The sequence below is a fragment of the Salmo trutta genome, chromosome 9 (assembly GCF_901001165.1).
Source record: "Salmo trutta chromosome 9, fSalTru1.1, whole genome shotgun sequence".
NCBI classification, from domain to species: domain Eukaryota; kingdom Metazoa; phylum Chordata; class Actinopteri; order Salmoniformes; family Salmonidae; genus Salmo; species Salmo trutta.
This window is the reverse complement of record NC_042965.1, coordinates 32,523,360-32,544,421: the sequence shown is the minus strand read 5'-3', so window position 1 is coordinate 32,544,421 and position 21,062 is coordinate 32,523,360. Positions and strand designations below refer to the sequence as shown.

At 43.7% G+C, this 21,062-nt stretch overlaps 2 protein-coding genes across 4 annotated transcripts in view; one reads left to right on the top strand and one right to left on the bottom strand.

Annotated features, from left to right (window-relative positions):
• The window catches only part of agpat9l (1-acylglycerol-3-phosphate O-acyltransferase 9, like), a 50,173-nt gene that overhangs the window by 18,363 nt on the left and 10,748 nt on the right, over positions 1–21,062 (bottom strand). The gene's annotated exons all lie outside the window — the stretch shown is intronic.
• The window catches only part of LOC115200418 (A disintegrin and metalloproteinase with thrombospondin motifs 12), a 61,598-nt gene continuing 46,868 nt past the window's right edge, over positions 6,333–21,062 (top strand). Inside the window, exons 1-2 of one of the 2 annotated variants that reach the window (XM_029763481.1) lie at positions 6,333–9,138; positions 9,349–9,710. In XM_029763481.1, coding sequence (XP_029619341.1) covers positions 9,021–9,138; positions 9,349–9,710 — 480 coding nt within the window. In that variant the 5' untranslated portion in view covers positions 6,333–9,020. The remainder of the gene's footprint in view (positions 9,139–9,348; positions 9,711–21,062) is intronic. The other variant, XM_029763480.1, reaches the window with a different exon arrangement.

Genomic DNA, 21,062 nt, shown 5'->3' with positions numbered 1-21,062 from the left:
CAGCAGGCTCCGGACTCTAGGCCTTCTCAGCAGCAGGCTCCGGACTCTAGGCCTTCTCAGCAGCAGGCTCCGGACTCTAGGCCTTCTCAGCAGCAGGCTCCGGACTCTAGGCCTTCTCAGCAGCAGGCTCCGGACTCTAGGCCTTCTCAGCAGCAGGCTCCGGACTCTAGGCCTTCTCAGCAGCAGGCTCCGGACTCTAGGCCTTCTCAGCAGCAGGCTCCGGACTCTAGGCCTTCTCAGCAGCAGGCTCCGGACTCTAGGCCTTCTCAGCAGCAGGCTCCGGACTCTAGGCCTTCTCAGCAGCAGGCTCCGGACTCTAGGCCTTCTCAGCAGCAGGCTCCGGACTCTAGGCCTTCTCAGCAGCAGGCTCCGGACTCTAGGCCTTCTCAGCAGCAGGCTCCGGACTCTAGGCCTTCTCAGCAGCAGGCTCCGGACTGTAGGCCTTCTCAGCTGGTTCCGGACGGGGAACTGTCGCCGGAAGCTCTGGACGGGGAACTGTCGCCGGAAGCTCTGGAATTGGGAATGCGCACAGGAGGGAGAGTGCGAGGAGCAGGAATCGGTCTCACCGGACTGGGGAGACGCACTAAAGGCCGAGTGCTCACAGCAGGCACTGGCTGTACCGGGTTATGGATGCGCACTGGAGGCCTGATGCGTGGGGCTGGCATATGAGGTGCCAGACTAGTAACACGCACTTCAGGGCGAGTGCGAGGAGCAGGAACAGGATGTACTGGGCTATGGAGGCGCACCGGAGATCTGGAGCTCAGGGCTGGCACACACCGTCCTGGCTGGATGGTCACTGTAGCCCGGCACGGGCGAAATGGGCTGTGCTGGGGAATGAGGGCTGCCATGCGTAGAGCAGGCGCAAAGTAAACTGGGCCGAGGAGATGCACTGGAGACCAGATCCGTTGTGCCGGCGCACTTAATCCTGGCTGCCGGCCAACTCTCGCCCTGCAATGCTGAGGAGCCCGTACCGACCGCACCGGGCTGTAGCTGCGCCCTGGCGACACAGTGCGTATCTTCACATAACAAGGTGCTTGCTTTATCCGTCACTCCCCATAATAAGCACGGGGAGTTGGCTCAGGTCTCCACCCTGACAAACTCCCCGTGTGCCCCCCCCATTTTTTGGGGAGGGGATACCTCTCGGCCTCATGTAGCTCCCTTAGTTTCATCTCCCAGAAACGTCGTTCCGCCTCCCAAGTCCATCCTTTTCCTCGGTGCTCCAATCCCCGCTGCTTTGTCCTTAAACAAAATAAACAAATGACGTCACAACCATGATAAAAGGTTTTAAAATTAATTATTTGCATTCTTTTGAAATGTTATCATGTTGCCAAGCCAATTCCGAGTTTTATTGAGGTAGGCTAATGTTAGGTAGCTAGCTAGCTAATGTCAGCTATGATAGCGAAGTGAGAATGATTATCAAAATATACATAACCAGCAGTTTATGGTCTAGCTACCAGTATACTCACCCCCATTGGGGACCAACCAACTCCAACCACCTATTCTGCACGTTAGGGTCCTAGTTGCATGTTAGAAACCATAGCTGGCTGTGCATCCTCCTGGAAGCATGCACTGTCGAGCCAGAGGCATGGTCAATCCGTATAGGCAGTGGTGTAAAGTACTTAAGTAAAAATACTTCAAAGTACTACTTTGTAAGGGCTGTCGTGAGAGAGAGTAGACCAAGGTGCAGTGGAGTTAGTGTTCATCATTGAATATTTAATCACAGAAAGAACACTATACAAACAAACCAAGAACTCTGACAGCCAAACAGTCCTGTCAGGTGCAAATACTAACAGAAACAATTACCCACAAAACCCAAAGGAAAAACATGCTCCTTATGTGTGACTCCCAATCAGCAACAACGAGCTTCAGCTGTGCCTGATTGGGAGCCACACACGGCCCAAAACAAAGAAATACAAAAACATAGAAAAAGGAACATAGAACGCCCACCCAATGTAACACCCTGGCCTAACCAAAATAAAGAACAAAAACCCCTCTCTATGGCCAGGGCGTTACATACTTAAGTAGTTTTTGGGGTATCTGTACTTTACTATTTATATTTTTGACGGCGTTTACTTCACTACATTCCTTAAGAAAATATTGTCGTTTTTACTCCATATATTTTCCTTGACACCCAAAAGTACTTGTTACATTTTGAATGCTTAGCAGGACAGGAAAATAGTCAAATTCACGCACATACAAATCATTAAAATACAGACAGAAAATATTTGCACAAGAAGCAACCTATTATCACACAGTCAAACTCTCATTTCATTTAGTAAGTTCACATCCCTGGTCATCCCTACTGCCTCTGATCTAGCGGACTCACTAAACACACATTCTTCATTTGTAAATTATGTCTGAGTGTTGGAGTGTGCCCCTGGCTTTCCATAAATGAAAAAAAAACAGAAAATGGTGCCATCTGGTTTGCTTAATGATTTTTACTTTTGATACTTAAGTATATTTTAAACCAAATACTTTTACTCAAGTAGAATTTTACTGGGTGACTTTAACTTCTACTTTAGTTATTTTCTTTTAAGGTATCTTTACTTTTACTCAAGTATGACAATTGGGTACTTTTTCCACCACTGCGTATAGGGCTTTTCAGTCTCAGATGGCCATAATCTTTTGAACGTGATGGGGCAATGAAACAATAAAGACCCTCGAAGGGAAGCGAAGTGGGCGGAGGGGCGATTTGCACGTGCAGCTTGGCGAAAGGGGGAATGAATTGTTGACATAATTGTAATGAAAACCCAACCTTCATTTACTCGTGACTCACTCAGGTTCCAAACTCAGTTTTACATGAGACTTTATGACCACAATTATCCTATTTACACTTTGTAATCAATATTGACAAGAATAAATGTTTCTGACTCATATCAATGCCATATAGGCCATTTTATAAAGCATTGGTTGTCTTTTAGGGGAAGTCATTCTTTAAATGTTTGTGGGACACTAACAGTTTGAGCTGAGGGAGAGGTGAGCAAGGAAAGACCTGTTCTTGAGTGGCCCAACCAGAGCCCGGACTTGAACCCGATCGAATATCTCTGGAGAGACCTGAAAATAGTGGTGCAGCGACGCTCCCCATCCAACCTGACAGAGCTTGAGAGGATCTGCTGAGAAGAATGGGAGAAACTACCCAAATACAGGTGTGCCAAGCTTGTAGCGTCATACCCAAGAAGAATCAAGGCTGTAATCACTGCCAAAGGTGCTTCAACAAATTCTGAGTAAATGGTCTTAATAATTATGTGATATTTAATTATTTTTTGTAATAAATTTGCAAAAATGTCTAAAAGCCTGTTTTTGCTTTGTTATTATGGGGTATTGTTTGTAGATTGATGAGGAACAATTTTATTTAATCAATTCTAGAATAAGGCTGTAACATAACAAATAGTGGAAAGTGAAAGGGTCTGAATGCTTTCCGAATGGAATGCACTGTATGTATACCCTCTAGGGCAATTATGCAGTCTAATACGTCCACAGTGGGTTTTTTTTAATGTTTATTGTCAAATTAATTAATTATTGTATTCATTTCATGTAACAACATTCCAACCTTGTTTACCATTATCTAGTCCAAAAATGGCAATATTCTTCTATTTGTATCCGTTTGGATGTTTCAATGGGGAACTTTTATTTTGAAGGCAAACAGAAAATTCCACTAGTGTGGCTCGTCCTTATTGTGGCTTTCTTTACACAGTTACTATCTGTGAGAGGTTGAGAGGGCAAGCCACCACTATACTAAAAGAGTCTGGACCAAAGTTCACCATGTCAGGTAGAACAGCGCCATCCCATGGACAGAGAAAGAAAGGCTGACAGGTGAACATACACCTATCAATGCAAAATGATGAATAACCTATAAAACGACATTGCCAACACTGCATTATGCTCCGTACCTTCCGTCTTGGTAGTGTGTGAATTTACCTTAACCTGCAGACTCAGGTGAGTAAGTCCCTATTGTGAGTCTGATATTAAACCAAGATCTAAACACATAGCTGGTGGTCCAGGACCATAGTACACACACAGGCGCACACACACACGCGCAAACAAACACACACGCGCGCGCGCAAACAAACACACATCAACACACACACTCGATTTTTTTAGGTCAGTTTGGGTAATCTCTGGGACTGATTAAAAAAACACTGTTGATTCTGACTTGGAAAGCCTTTTGGATAAGCCAGAGCAATATACAGTGCATTCGGAAAGTATTCAGGCCCCTTGACTTTTTCCCCAAAAATGTACATTATATCCTTTTTCTAAAATTGATTAAATAGTTTTACACACAGTACCCCACAATGACAAACCAAAAACGGATTTTTTAAAAATGTTTCCAAATGTGTTAAAGATAAAGAACAGAATTACCTTATTTACATAAGTATTCAGACCCTTTGCTATGAGACTCGAAATTGAGTTCATGTGCATCCTGTTTCCATTGATAATCCTTGAGATGTTTCTACAACTTGATTGGAGTCCATGGTAAATTCAATTGATTGGACATGATTTGGAAAGGCACACACCTGTCTACATAAGGTCCCACAGTTGACAGTGCATGTCAGAGCAAAAACCAAGCCATGAGGTCAAAGGAATTGTCCGTAGAACTCCGAGACAGGACTGTGTCAAGGCACAGATCTGGGGAAGGGTACCAACACATTTCTGCAGCATTGAAGGTCCACAAGAACACAGTGGCTTCCATCATTCTTAAATGGAAGAAGTTTGGAACCACCAAGAATCCTCCTAGAGCTGGCCGCCCGGCCAAACTGCGAAATCGGGGGAGAAGGGCCTGTCACTCTGACAGAGCTCCAGAGTTCCTCTGTGAAGATGGGAGAACCTTCCAGAAGGACAACAAAATAATTTAATCAATTTTAGAATAAGGCTGTAATGTAACAAAATGTGTAAAAAGTCAAGGGGTCTGAATACTTTCTGAATACACTGTATTTAGATGTATTGCTCTGGGATAAGGACTGATTAAAAAAATACTGTGAGCATGATTCTGAGTTCAAAAGCTATTTGGGATATTTAGATATATGTCTCTGGGAAAAAACTGAATCTGGTGCCTTGGCAGAGGACCATGTTCCAACAGAATGGCTGCCATGTATCTTGTATTGGACATAAGCGTAGCTAAACACATGAGAATATTGTGTTTAGACAAGTAATTTATCATAGGCTATTTCGTTTGAAGTTTAAGCAACATATCAAACCAACAAATTCACAAACTCGTCCCCCTGCCCCATCTCAGTTTATAACTGGTCATATCAGATAATGCCATCTCTATTGCTCAGCTTTGAGTATGTGGCTGTGGGTGTGGTGCCACGGCACTAGTTACTACTGAAATAGCTAGGGGTTGCTGTTATGACATAAACGTCTCAATAAAATTGGTTTACTAAGCTGTTTTGCGCTGGCTGGAAAATCCCACAGGTTTACTGAGAGATGTGTGTGTGTCCAGAGGGCTACACCATGATCCACGTTCTCTAGAAAAATCTATGTGGAACTTCCTGAGGACAGGGAATTCCTCGAACCTCCATTCATCTTTTATCTAATGAATCCCACTCTCTTGCTCTTTCTCTCTGTTTGTCTCGCTCTCTCTTTCACCCTCTCAAATATCAAATCAATCATTCCTAATTTATTCAATCACTCATTCAGTCCATACCTCCCTATTCCCCCTCCACCTCTCTCCCCCCTCTCTCTCTTCCTCATCCCATCATTCACTCTGTCCCCCACAACCCCGCTGGTTCACTGAGAATTGTTATTGTTATTGTGTGTGTGTGTGTGTGTGTGTGTGTGTGTGTGTGTGTGTGTGTGTGTGTGTGTGTGTGTGTGTCCTCCAGACCTCAGTTATTTAACATGAAACAAGGCTCCTCACTCTTATCTCTGTATGTGGCCCCCCAGACAGATGTGTATGCTGGGTCTGGGTCAAGGTCTGGGTCTAGGCCTGAGGATGGCTATAGGCCTAGGTCTGAGCCTGGGTCTGATCTGTGCCTGGGTCTGATCTGAGTGTTGTGGTCTCCAGAGTGGCGCAGCAGTCTAAGGCACAGCATCTCAGTGCTGGAGGCGTCACTACAGACACCCTGTTTCAAATCCAGGCTGTATCACAACCGGTCATGATTGGGAGTCCCATAGGGCGGTGCACAATTCACCCAGTGTCGTCCAGGTTTGGCTGCTGTAGGTTGTCATTGCAAATAAGAATTTCTTCTTAACCTTTATTTAACTAGGCAAGTCAGTTAAGATTTTTTTTTTCAAATACCAGACGAGACATGCGGTTTTCATTCATAAAAAAATCACTTCAATACATGGACAGGTAAAAAGTTAATTCATTCACAATGTATCTAAATCACCAAAAAGTCAAGACTAAAAGTAATGTCCAGGCAAATCAAGTCAAATCTTCAATTTCTAGTCCATCTTTTTTTTATGGTCATGAGGGACACGTTCATTACCCACACCACTAAATGTGCATATAAAACACCACGTTCATTACTCACACCACTCAATGTGCATATGAAACACCACGTTCATTACCCACACCACTAAATGTGCATATAAAACACCACGTTCATTACTCACACCACTCAATGTGCATATGAAACACCACGTTCATTACTCACACCACTCAATGTGCATATGAAACACCACGTTCATTACTCACACCACTCAATGTGCATATGAAACACCACGTTCATTACTCACACCACTAAATGTGCATATAAAACACCACGTTCATTACTCACACCACTCAATGTGCATATGAAACACCACGTTCATTACTCACACCACTCAATGTGCATATGAAACACCACGTTCATTACCCACACCACTCAATGTGCATATGAAACACCACGTTCATTACCCACACCACTCAATGTGCATATGAAACACCACGTTCATTACCCACACCACTCAATGTGCATATGAAACACCACGTTCATTACTCACACCACTCAATGTGCATATGAAACACCACGTTCATTACTCACACCACTAAATGTGCATATGAAACACCACGTTCATTACTCACACCACTCAATGTGCATATGAAACACCACGTTCATTACTCACACCCCTCAATGTGCATATGAAACACCACGTTCATTACCCACACCACTAAATGTGCATATAAAACACCACGTTCATTACTCACACCACTCAATGTGCATATGAAACACCACGTTCATTACTCACACCACTCAATGTGCATATGAAACACCACGTTCATTACCCACACCACTCAATGTGCATATGAAACACCACGTTCATTACCCACACCACTCAATGTGCATATGAAACACCACGTTCATTACCCACACCACTCAATGTGCATATGAAACACCACGTTCATTACTCACACCACTCAATGTGCATATGAAACACCACGTTCATTACTCACACCACTAAATGTGCATATGAAACACCACGTTCATTACTCACACCACTCAATGTGCATATGAAACACCACGTTCATTACTCACACCCCTCAATGTGCATATGAAACACCACGTTCATTACCCACACCACTCAATGTGCATATGAAACACCACGTTCATTACCCACACCACTCAATGTGCATATGAAACACCACGTTCATTACTCACACCACTCAATGTGCATATGAAACACCACGTTCATTACTCACACCACTCAATGTGCATATGAAACACCACGTTCATTACCCACACCCCTCAATGTGCATATGAAACACCACGTTCATTACCCACACCACTCAATGTGCATATGAAACACCACGTTCATTACTCACACCACTCAATGTGCATATGAAACACCACGTTCATTACTCACACCACTCAATGTGCATATGAAACACCACGTTCATTACTCACACCACTAGATGTGCATATGAAACACCACGTTCATTACCCACACCACTCAATGTGCATATGAAACACCACGTTCATTACTCACACCACTCAATGTGCATATGAAACACCACGTTCATTACTCACACCACTAAATGTGCAAATGAAACACCACGTTCATTACTCACACCACTAAATGTGCATATGAAACACCACGTTCATTACTCACACCACTCAATGTGCATATGAAACACCACGTTCATTACTCACACCACTCAATGTGCATATGAAACACCACGTTCATTACTCACACCACTCAATGTGCATATGAAACACCACGTTCATTACTCACACCACTAAATGTGCATATGAAACACCACGTTCATTACTCACACCACTCAATGTGCATATAAAACACCACGTTCATTACTCACACCACTCAATGTGCATATAAAACACCACGTTCATTACTCACACCACTCAATGTGCATATGAAACACCACGTTCATTACTCACACCACTAAATGTGCATATGAAACACCACGTTCATTACTCACACCACTAAATGTGCATATGAAACACCACGTTCATTACTCACACCACTAAATGTGCATATGAAACACCACGTTCATTACTCACACCACTAAATGTGCATATGAAACACCACGTTCATTACTCACACCACTAAATGTGCAAATGAAACACCACTTTGGCTCTTGAATAGGAGTAGCCCTCAAATTCAACCCTGCAGAGACTTGACCGTAAGGCATACTGAAAATGAAAAAGGAAGCTATTTTACAGGATTATCCTACTAATTCTAGGCCTACTTAGGCATCGAATTGGAATATTGAATAAACGGTTTAGAGCATAGAGTTTGCATTGGTTTGCTCTAAAAGCACAGGGGGTGAGTGAGCGAGCGTTTGACTTATCTCGCACTGCGTTGCATCTGCACACCACACCGCTCCCTCTGCTCCCCTCTCGCCCCTGGCAAGAAACGAGACACTACTAGCCTATTACTCCTCCCCTCCCACGCAAAGTTGCTGCTTTCTTCCTTTCTCACACTTGTACTATGTTCTGTAACCAGCATAACGTTTTCCTCATCATCCATGACGCTGGCCGTTGATGGAACGAAGAGGTCGCTAGACCGCCTATAAAGCACAATTGGGACTTCAATGCCTGTGAATCTTTTTAAATCTCTTGATTTTGGTTAGATGAAATATGCGATGTCCGCGGGTGAGCCGGGTTCTTTCTCTGCTCCATTCTGTTTTGTTTTTGGCAACAAGCCATGCCGAGTTCTCGCTGCCTGGCAGCCTCCTCTCTCCCGATGCAGAATCAGGTCAGTATGTCTCAGTGTTACAACTGGGCTATAATAACTGCAACAATGTTGCGATTTTATTGTTGCAATTTCACTCAAAGTACTTTATAGCCATTGCAAGCTTAGTGCATGAATTTGCGCGTGGCAGTCAGTTTTTTTATAAATGATCTTGAAATGATCTTGTAGGCTATTGATAATTCCACTGTACTTCATTTTCCATTTTAACCTCAGGTCGCTTTCTCCAGTCCCAGTCAGATGTGTCCGTGGTCCATCCAGTCAAAGTTTTCAGAGCTGGACAGTTTCTCTCCCACTCTCTGGCACACCGCTTTAAGCACGGGAGGCATAAGCGAGACGTGGGGCCTTTGGAGGAACGTGTTTATTATAAGGTGAACTACAAGGGTCGTGATTTGGTTTTCAATTTAACAGTCAACAACTATTTGGTGTCGAACGATTATATTCTGGAGAGACGAAATGGGAGTGTGAACCGGACTGAGCACCGTACCACAGGTGAGAACGCGTGCCACCTGATCGGCACGGTGACGGATTCTACTAATGCGCGCGGGACAGCCGCCATCAGCACCTGTGAAGGCTTGGTAAGAAATCAGGATGCTGACCTTATTTGGAATTTAACTCACGCATGTAACAGAAATCCTTGTCATCGCTCATTATGTACTCTGATTTTAACACAAAGTGAGGTAGTTAAAAGACACTGCTTCACTATAAGGCAAATCCAGCACATTGAGAAGCAGGTACAGATAACTAAAATAGGAAGGAAATATTTATTTAGCTCCATTGATTTAGCTGAGATAGGACATTTAGTTTGTGTATTGTCTTGCCCTATTTCCAATTCATCTAGAAGCCACACCCTCCCCAAAGTCAGGAGAACTTTCTTTGAAATATACAGGAGAGAGGCATCAGACCAGTGTTAAAATATACAGGACAGAGGCATCAGACCAGTACTAAAATATACAGGAGAGAGGCATCAGACCAGTACTAAAATATACAGGAGAGAGGCATCAGACCAGTACTAAAATTTACAAGAGAGAGAGGCATCAGACCAGTACTAAAATATACAGGACAGAGGCATCAGACCAGTACTAAAATATACAGGAGAGAAGCATCAGACCAGTATTAAAATATACAGGACAGAGGCATCAGACCAGTACTAAAATATACAGGAGAGAGGCATCAGACCAGTACTAAAATATACAGGAGAGAGGCATCAGACCAGTACTAAAATATATAGGAGAGAGGCATCAGACCAGTACTAAAATAAACAGGAGAGAGGCATCAGACCAGTAATAAAATATACAGGAGAGAGGCATCAGACCAGTACTAAAATATACAGGAGAGAGGCATCAGACCAGTACTAAAATATACAGGAGAGAGGCATCAGACCAGTATTAAAATGTACAGGAGAGAGGCATCAGACCAGTATTAAAATATACAGGAGAGAGGCATCAGACCAGTACTAAAATATACAGGAGAGAGAAGCATCAGACCAGTACTAAAATATACAGGAGAGAAGCATCAGACCAGTACTAAAATATACAGGAGAGAGAAGCATCAGACCAGTACTAAAATATACAGGAGAGAGAAGCATCAGACCAGTACTAAAATATACAGGAGAGAGGCATCAGACCAGTGTTAAAATATACAGGAGAGAGGCATCAGTCCAGTACTAAAATATACAGGAGAGAGAAGCATCAGACCAGTACTAAAATATACAGGAGAGAGAAGCATCAGACCAGTACTAAAATATACAGGAGAGAGAAGCATCAGACCAGTACTAAAATATACAGGAGAGAGGCATCAGACCAGTACTAAAATATACAGGAGAGAGGCATCAGACCAGTATTAAAATGTACAGGAGAGAGGCATCAGACCAGTATTAAAATATACAGGAGAGAGGCATCAGACCAGTACTAAAATATACAGGAGAGAGAAGCATCAGACCAGTACTAAAATATACAGGAGAGAAGCATCAGACCAGTACTAAAATATACAGGAGAGAAGCATCAGACCAGTACTAAAATATACAGGAGAGAGGCATCAGACCAGTACTAAAATATACAGGAGAGAGAAGCATCAGACCAGTACTAAAATATACAGGAGAGAGAAGCATCAGACCAGTACTAAAATATACAGGAGAGAGGCATCAGACCAGTACTAAAATATACAGGAGAGAGGCATCAGACCAGTACTAAAATATACAGGAGAGAGGCATCAGACCAGTACTAAAATATACAGGAGAGAGGCATCAGACCAGTACTAAAATATACAGGAGAGAGGCATCAGACCAGTACTAAAATATACAGGAGAGAAGCATCAGACCAGTACTAAAATATACAGGAGAGAGGCATCAGACCAGTACTAAAATATACAGGAGAGAGGCATCAGACCAGTACTAAAATATACAGGAGAGAGAGGCATCAGACCAGTACTAAAATATACAGGAGAGAGGCATCCGACCAGTACTAAAATATACAGGAGAGAGGCATCAGACCAGTACTAAAATATACAGGAGAGAGGCATCAGACCAGTACTAAAATATACAGGAGAGAGGCATCAGACCAGTACTAAAATATACAGGAGAGAGAAGCATCAGACCAGTACTAAAATATACAGGAGAGAGAAGCATCAGACCAGTACTAAAATATACAGGAGAGAGGCATCAGACCAGTACTAAAATATACAGGAGAGAAGCATCAGACCAGTACTAAAATATACAGGAGAGAGGCATCAGACCAGTACTAAAATATACAGGAGAGAGGCATCAGACCAGTACTAAAATTTACAAGAGAGAGAGGCATGAGACCAGTACTAAAATATACAGGAGAGAGGCATCAGACCAGTACTAAAATATACAGGAGAGAAGCATCAGACCAGTACTAAAATATACAGGAGAGAGGCATCAGACCAGTACTAAAATATACAGGAGAGAGGCATCAGACCAGTACTAAAATATACAGGAGAGAGAGGCATCAGACCAGTACTAAAATATACAGGAGAGAGGCATCAGACCAGTACTAAAATATACAGGAGAGAGGCATCAGACCAGTACTAAAATATACAGGAGAGAGGCATCAGACCAGTACTAAAATATACAGGAGAGAGAAGCATCAGACCAGTACTAAAATATACAGGAGAGAGAAGCATCAGACCAGTACTAAAATATACAGGAGAGAGGCATCAGACCAGTACTAAAATATACAGGAGAGAGGCCTCAGACCAGTACTAAAATATACAGGAGAGAGGCATCAGACCAGTACTAAAATATACAGGAGAGAAGCATCAGACCAGTATTAAAATAAACAGGAGAGAGAAGCATCAGACCAGTATTAAAATATACAGGAGAGAGGCATCAGACCAGTACTAAAATATACAGGAGAGAGAAGCATCAGACCAGTACTAAAATATACAGGAGAGAAGCATCAGACCAGTATTAAAATATACAGGAGAGAGGCATCAGACCAGTACTAAAATATACAGGAGAGAAGCATCAGACCAGTACTAAAATATACAGGAGAGAAGCATCAGACCAGTACTAAAATATACAGGAGAGAGAAGCATCAGACCAGTACTAAAATATACAGGAGAGAAGCATCAGACCAGTAATAAAATATACAGGAGAGAAGCATCAGACCAGTACTAAAATATACAGGAGAGAAGCATCAGACCAGTATTAAAATATACAGGAGAGAGGCATCAGACCAGTATTAAAATATACAGGAGAGAAGCATCAGACCAGTACTAAAATATACAGGAGAGAGGCATCAGACCAGTACTAAAATATACAGGAGAGAGAAGCATCAGACCAGTACTAAAATATACAGGAGAGAGAAGCATCAGACCAGTACTAAAATATACAGGAAAGAAGCATCAGACCAGTACTAAAATATACAGGAGAGAGGCATCAGACCAGTACTAAAATATACAGGAGAGAGGCATCAGACCAGTACTAAAATATACAGGAGAGAGGCATCAGACCAGTACTAAAATATACAGGAGAGAGGCATCAGACCAGTACTAAAATATACAGGAGAGAGGCGCATCAGACCAGTACTAAAATATACAGAAGAGAGAAGCATCAGACCAGTACTAAAATATACAGGAGAGAGAAGCATCAGACCAGTACTAAAATATACAGGAGAGAGGCATCAGACCAGTACTAAAATATACAGGAGAGAGGCATCAGACCAGTACTAAAATATACAGGAGGCATCAGACCAGTACTAAAATATACAGGAGAGAGGCATCAGACCAATACTAAAATATACAGGAGAGAAGCATCAGACCAGTACTAAAATATACAGGAGAGAGAAGCATTAGACCAGTACTAAAATATACAGGAGCGAGAAGCATCAGACCAGTACTAAAATATACAGGAGAGAGGCATCAGACCAGTACTAAAATATACAGGAGAGAGGCATCAGACCAGTATTAAAATATACAGGAGAGAGGCATCAGACCAGTACTAAAATATAGAGGAGAGAGGCATCAGACCAGTATTAAAATATACAGGAGAGAGGCATCAGACCAGTACTAAAATATACAGGAGAGAGGCATCAGACCAGTACTAAAATATACAGGAGAGAAGCATCAGACCAGTACTAAAATATACAGGAGAGAAGCATCAGACCAGTACTAAAATGTACAGGAGAGAGGCATCAGACCAGTACTAAAATATACAGGAGAGAGAAGCATCAGACCAGTACTAAAATATACAGGAGAGAGGCATCAGACCAGTACTAAAATATACAGGAGAGAAGCATCAGACCAGTACTAAAATATACAGGAGAGAAGCATCAGACCAGTACTAAAATATACAGGAGAGAGGCATCAGACCAGTATTACAATATACAGGACAGAAGCATCAGACCAGTACAAAAATATACAGGAGAGAGGCATCAGACCAGTATTACAATATACAGGACAGAGGCATCAGACCAGTATTAAAATATACAGGAGAGAGGCATCACACCAGTACTAAAATATACAGGAGAGAAGCATCAGACCAGTATTAAAATATACAGGAGAGAGGCATCAGACCAGTACTAAAATATACAGGAGAGAGAAGCATCAGACCAGTACTAAAATATACAGGAGAGAAGCATCAGACCAGTACTAAAATATACAGGAGAGAGAAGCATCAGACCAGTACTAAAATATACAGGAGAGAGAAGCATCAGACCAGTACTAAAATATACAGGAGAGAGGCATCAGACCAGTGTTAAAATATACAGGAGAGAGGCATCAGTCCAGTACTAAAATATACAGGAGAGAGAAGCATCAGACCAGTACTAAAATATACAGGAGAGAGAAGCATCAGACCAGTACTAAAATATACAGGAGAGAGAAGCATCAGACCAGTACTAAAATATACAGGAGAGAAGCATCAGACCAGTACTAAAATATACAGGAGAGAGGCATCAGACCAGTATTAAAATATACAGGAGAGAGGCATCAGACCAGTACTAAAATATACAGGAGAGAGGCATCAGACCAGTACTAAAATATACAGGAGAGAAGCATCAGAGGAATTGGTATGTTGTATGGCTGGTCACAGGCTGCTGAGCAAACCCCCCTTTAGACTGACAGTACCCTGTCTGTTGGTCCAGCCTTCACAGATTTCCTGAGACTGTTTGCAGAAATACTTTAGCTCCATGGCCCACAAATGATTGCGGCTGCATGCTGCCTCCTCTCAGTCTATACTGGGAGACTCTGTCCCTCTTGCACGATCTCTCCCTCTCTCTCCCCGCTCACCCTACTTCTACCACTCTCTGTCTCCCTCTCTCAGCTCTCCCTCCCTCTCTCTCTCTCCCTCTCTCTCTCTCTCTCCCTCTCTCTCTCTCTCTCTCTCTCTGTACAGTGTTATGTTTCTCCTTGTTTGACCACAGACAAGTTTGAGAATATGGCTTCTATAGCTACTGTTTAGAAAGAGACTGAAATAAGACTTGAGTCACACACAAACGAGACATCTGTATTTTTAGAATTCTTGTATGTTTCTTATAAGAAACCTACTTTTATCTACAAAGGAAATTAATACTTTGACTTTCATCACAATGATAGTTGTGAGCTTTGCTCTCTGTCTGCTGACCAAAAAACTGCTGGAAAGCAGAGAGAGACAAATCAAAATATCTGGACAACAGAGAGAGACAAAGGAAACAGTTGGACAGCAGAGAGAGACAAAGAAAACAGTTGGACAACAGAGAGAGATGAAGAAAAACAGCTGGACAGCAGAGAGAGACAAAGTAAAACAGCTGGACAGCAGAGAGAGACAAAGGATAACAGCTGGACAGAATAGAGAGACAAAAGAAAACAGCTGGACAGCAGAGAGAGACAAAGGGAAACAGCTGGACAGCAGAGAGAGACAAAGTAAAACAGCTGGACAGCAGAGAGAGACAAAGGGAAACAGCTGGACAGCAGAGAGAGACAAAGTAAAACAGTTGGACAGCAGAGAGAGACAAAGAAAACAGCTGGACAGCAGAGAGAGAGACAAAGTAAAACAGCTGGACAGCAGAGAGAGACAAAGGAAAACAGCTGGACAGCAGAGAGAGACAAAGGAAAACAGCTGGACAGCAGAGAGAGAGAAAAAGGAAACAGCTGGACAGCAGAGAGAGACAAAGGAATATAGCTGGACAGCAGAGAGAGACAAAGGTAAACAGCTGGACAGCAGAGAGAGAGACAAAGGAAAACAGCTGGACAGCAGAGAGAGACAAAGGTAAACAGCTGGACAGCAGAGAGAGACAAAGGAAACAGCTGGACAGCAGAGAGAGACAAAGGAAAACAGCTGGACAGCAGAGAGAGACAAAGGAAAACAGCTGGACAGCAGAGAGAGACAAAGGAAAACAGCTGGACAGCAGAGAGAGACAAAGGAAACAGCTGGACAGCAGAGAGAGACAAAGGAATATAGCTGGACAGCAGAGAGAGACAAAGGTAAACAGCTGGACCGCAGAGAGAGACAAAGGAAACAGCTGGACAGCAGAGAGAGACAAAGGAATATAGCTGGACAGCAGAGAGAGACAAAGGTAAACAGCTGGACAGCAGAGAGAGAGACAAAGGTAAACAGCTGGACAGCAGAGACAGAGACAAAGGAAAACAGCTGGACAGCAGAGAGAGACAAAGGAAACAGCTGGACAGCAGAGAGAGACAAAGGAAAACAGCTGGACAGCAGAGAGAGACAAAGGAAAACAGCTGGACAGCAGAGAGAGACAAAGGAAACAGCTGGACAGCAGAGAGAGACAAAGGAAAACAGCTGGACAGCAGAGAGAGAGACAAAGGAAACAGCTGGACAGCAGAGAGAGACAAAGGAATATAGCTGAACAGCAGAGAGAGACAAAGGTAAACAGCTGGACAGCAGAGAGAGACAAAGGTAAACAGCTGGACAGCAGAGAGAGACAAAGGAAACAGCTGGACAGCAGAGAGAGACAAAGGAAACAGCTGGACAGCAGAGAGAGACAAAGGAAAACAGCTGGACAGCAGAGAGAGAGACAAAGGAAACAGCTGGACAGCAGAGAGAGACAAAGGAATATAGCTGGACAGCAGAGAGAGACAAAGAAAAACAGCTGGACAGCAGAGAGAGACAAAGGTAAACAGCTGGACAGCAGGGAGAGACAAAGGTAAACAGCTGGACAGCAGAGAGAGACAAAGGTAAACAGCTGGACAGCAGAGAGAGAGACAAAGGAAAACAGCTGGACAGCAGTAAGAGACAAAGTTAAACAGCTGGACAGCAGGGAGAGACAAAGTTAAACAGCTGGACAGCAGGGAGAGACAAAGGTAAACAGCTGGACAGCAGAGAGAGACAAAGGTAAACAGCTGGACAGCAGAGAGAGACAAAGGTAAACAGCAGGACAGCAGAGAGAGACAAAGAAAAACAACTGGACAGCAGAGAGAGACACAAAGGAAACAGCTGGACAGCAGAGAGAGACAAAGGAAACAGCTGGACAGCAGAGAGAGACAAAGGAAAACAGCTGGACAGCAGAGAGAGACAAAGGAAACAGCTGGACAGCAGAGAGAGACAAAGGAAAACAGCTGGACAGCAGAGAGAGAGACAAAGGAAACAGCTGGACAGCAGAGAGAGACAAAGGAATATAGCTGGACAGCAGAGAGAGACAAAGGTAAACAGCTGGACAGCAGAGAGAGACAAAGGAATATAGCTGGACAGCAGAGAGAGCCAAAGGAAAGCAGCTGGACAGCAGAGAGAGACAAAGGAAAACAGCTGGACAGCAGAGAGAGACAACGGAAAACAGCTGGACAGCAGAGAGAGACAAAGGAAACAGCTGGACAGCAGAGAGAGACAAAGGAAAACAGCTGGACAGCAGAGAGAGAGACAAAGGAAACAGCTGGACAGCAGAGAGAGACAAAGGAATATAGCTGGACAGCAGAGAGAGACAAAGGTAAACAGCTGGACAGCAGAGAGAGACAAAGGAATATAGCTGGACAGCAGAGAGAGACAAAGGAAACAGCTGGACAGCAGAGAGAGACAAAGGAAACAGCTGGACAGCAGAGAGAGACAAAGGAATATAGCTGGACAGCAGAGAGAGACAAAGGTAAACAGCTGGACAGCAGAGAGAGACAAAGGAAACAGCTGGACAGCAGAGAGAGACAAAGGAATATAGCTGGACAGCAGAGAGAGACAAAGGTAAACAGCTGGACAGCAGGGAGAGACAAAGGTAAACAGCTGGACAGCAGAGAGAGACAAAGGTAAACAGCTGGACAGCAGGGAGAGACAAAGGTAAACAGCTGGACAGCAGAGAGAGACAAAGGTAAACAGCTGGACAGCAGAGAGGGACAAAGGTAAACAGCTGGACAGCAGGGAGAGACAAAGGGAAACAGCTGGACAGCAGAGAGAGACAAAGGAATATAGCTGGACAGCAGAGAGAGACAAAGGTAAACAGCTGGACAGCAGAGAGAGACAAAGGAATATAGCTGGACAGCAGAGAGAGACAAATGAATATAGCTGGACAACAGAGAGAGACAAAGGTAAACAGCTGGACAGCAGGGAGAGACAAAGGTAAACAGCTGGACAGCAGAGAGAGACAAAGGTAAACAGCTGGACAGCAGGGAGAGACAAAGGTAAACAGCTGGACAGCAGAGAGAGACAAAGGTAAACAGCTGGACAGCAGAGAGAGACAAAAGTAAACAGCTGGACAGCAGGGAGAGACAAAGGGAAACAGCTGGACAGCAGAGAGAGACAAAGGAATATAGCTGGACAGCAGAGAGAGACAAAGGAATATAGCTGGACAGCAGAGAGAGACAAAGGAATATAGCTGGACAGCAGAGAGAGACAAAGGTAAACAGCTGGACAGCAGAGAGAGACAAAGGAAACAGCTGGACAGCAGAGAGAGACAAAGGAATATAGCTGGACAGCAGAGAGAGACAAAGGTAAACAGCTGGACAGCAGGGAGAGGCAAAGGTAAACAGCTGGACAGCAGAGAGAGACAAAGGTAAACAGCTGGACAGCAGGGAGAGACAAAGGAATATAGCTGGACAGCAGAGAGAGACAAAGGTAAACAGCTGGACAGCAGAGAGAGACAAAGGAAACAGCTGGACAGCAGAGAGAGACAAAGGAATATAGCTGGACAGCAGAGAGAGACAAAGGTAAACAGCTGGACAGCAGGGAGAGACAAAGGTAAACAGCTGGAGAGAGACAAAGGTAAACAGCTGGACAGCAGGGAGAGACAAAGGAAAACAGCTGGACAGCAGAGAGAGACAAAGGTAAACAGCTGGACAGCAGGGAGAGACAAAGGTAAACAGCTGGACAGCAGGGAGAGACAAAGGTAAACAGCTGGACAGCAGGGAGAGACAAAGGTAAACAGCTGGACAGCAGAGAGAGACAAAGGAAACAGCTGGACAGCAGAGAGAGACAAAGGAAAACAGCTGGACAGCAGAGAGAGACAAAGGAAAACAGCTGGACAGCAGAGAGAGACAAAGGAAAACAGCTGGACAGCAGAGAGAGACAAGGGAAACAGCTGGACAGCAGAGAGAGACAAAGGAAAACAGCTGGACAGCAGAGAGAGAGACAAAGGAAACAGCTGGACAGCAGAGAGAGACAAAGGAATATAGCTGGACAGCAGTGTCGTGACGTTGTATTAGTTAATGTGATGACTGTTGCTCATCGAATGATTAACGGTTTATAATTGCGTGATTAAATGAATTAAGCAATGAATCAAGCAATTATTAACTCATTAACCTGGGGCACCATGGGAACATTGTTTTGATTGAGTTTCTATTTCCCAAATTAACTCAAAGGATATCAGAATATCGATTTTACAACAGTCGCCAAATTAATCAATTTCCTCTACAGTCTCATAATCTGAACGTCGTACAATCCGGGAATCTGCACGGACCCGGGCTTTACCACTGAATTTACCACACCAATCTTAGTTGATTATTTATTTACTAGCAAGCTAAAATGATGATAAAAATACACATACACAAAACACAGTCTAGCTATTGATTAGGACTTAGTATAACGGGCCAACACACTATGGCGCTTGTTACCCAAAAGGGGGATTTTAAAGAGAGAGAAACAAAGGAAGTACACGAGAGAAATATACATTTGGGTTCATTTGTCAGCCATGCTTATTTAAAATTAGCCTTGCCCCGAACTGCCGCTCTTATGGGTCAGAATATAATGATGTAATTACGTGTTGGAGGTCTCAGGTGGGAAGCTCCGCGTGGGTCGTTTAGGCTTCTAAATGACGCAGTTCTCCGGCGCAACTCTCTGGTTGTCCTCACGATGTCAGTGTCCTTCTTGGCTAAGTGGTCTGATCCTCACCCTTGATCGGAAAGGGGTCTTCTGAGGACAGACAGCTCTGTAGCTCAGAGCTCACAGCTTCGGCCCGAACGGTGTCGATACCACGATTCAATGGAGAGTGGAGTCTGGGTGGTTCGGCTTGAATTCACCCGCTTAGACACAGCTACTCGTCCGTAGCTCGTGTAGAAAAATATTTCTTTGTCTTCAACCTTGTGTTTCGTTTTGGGGTTCGTCGACTTTGTTAGACCTTAGCTGCAGCTTGGGGTCAATTAGTCTCCTATGTTAATTCTTCACTCTCCTGTCTTATACCTTCGGGTCAGAAGTGGGTGTAACAGCCTTTAGGGCGATTCTCTGGGCGGACCAAGTAAAGGGGGCAAGGCTTAGATTTGGCTAAAAATCAGATTTTAGACACTAACTTCACATTTCATCTTTACCAAAACATTCTGTTTGATTTGGATATTTTCCAAACAGCGTACAATGTATAAACATCAGGCATATACTGGGAAAACTCTTAAAGGTACAATGTTTTCATAATAACGTCATCTCTTAACCTTTAAAAACAATACAAAAGTTACATACATTTTAATATTCCACCTCTCGTCATGACCACCATTGTGGCTGACGGAAACCATTGTTCCAAAGTCCCTTTATTGCATGTTTAATGTTCCGAGGCCAGTTCTCCATTGTTAGGACAAAGGAATTTCTCTGTGGCCTAAGTTTTATTATGGGCGTGAGGTGTCATAAAACCCCCACATCTTCAGACCCCTAGATCTCTCCTCCTCTGTTGGGGGTTTGGGAGATAATCTGTAGGGTGGTGGTCTCCTGTACCCTGACCTGATCAGGACAGTCATGACAGCAGAGAGAGACAAAGGTAAACAGCTGGACAGCAGAGAGAGAGACAAAGGAAAACAGCTGGACAGCAGAGAGAGAGACAAAGGAAACAGCTGGACAGCAGAGAGAGACAAAGGAAAACAGCTGGACAGCAGAGAGAGACAAAGGAAAACAGCTGGACAGCAGAGAGAGACAAAGGAAAACAGCTGGACAACAGAGAGAGAGACAAAGAAAACATCTGGACAGCAGAGAGAGACAAAGGAAAACAGCTGGACAGCAGAGAGAGACAAAGGAAAACAGCTGGACAGCAGAGAGAGACAAAGGAAAACAGCTGGACAACAGAGAGAGAGAC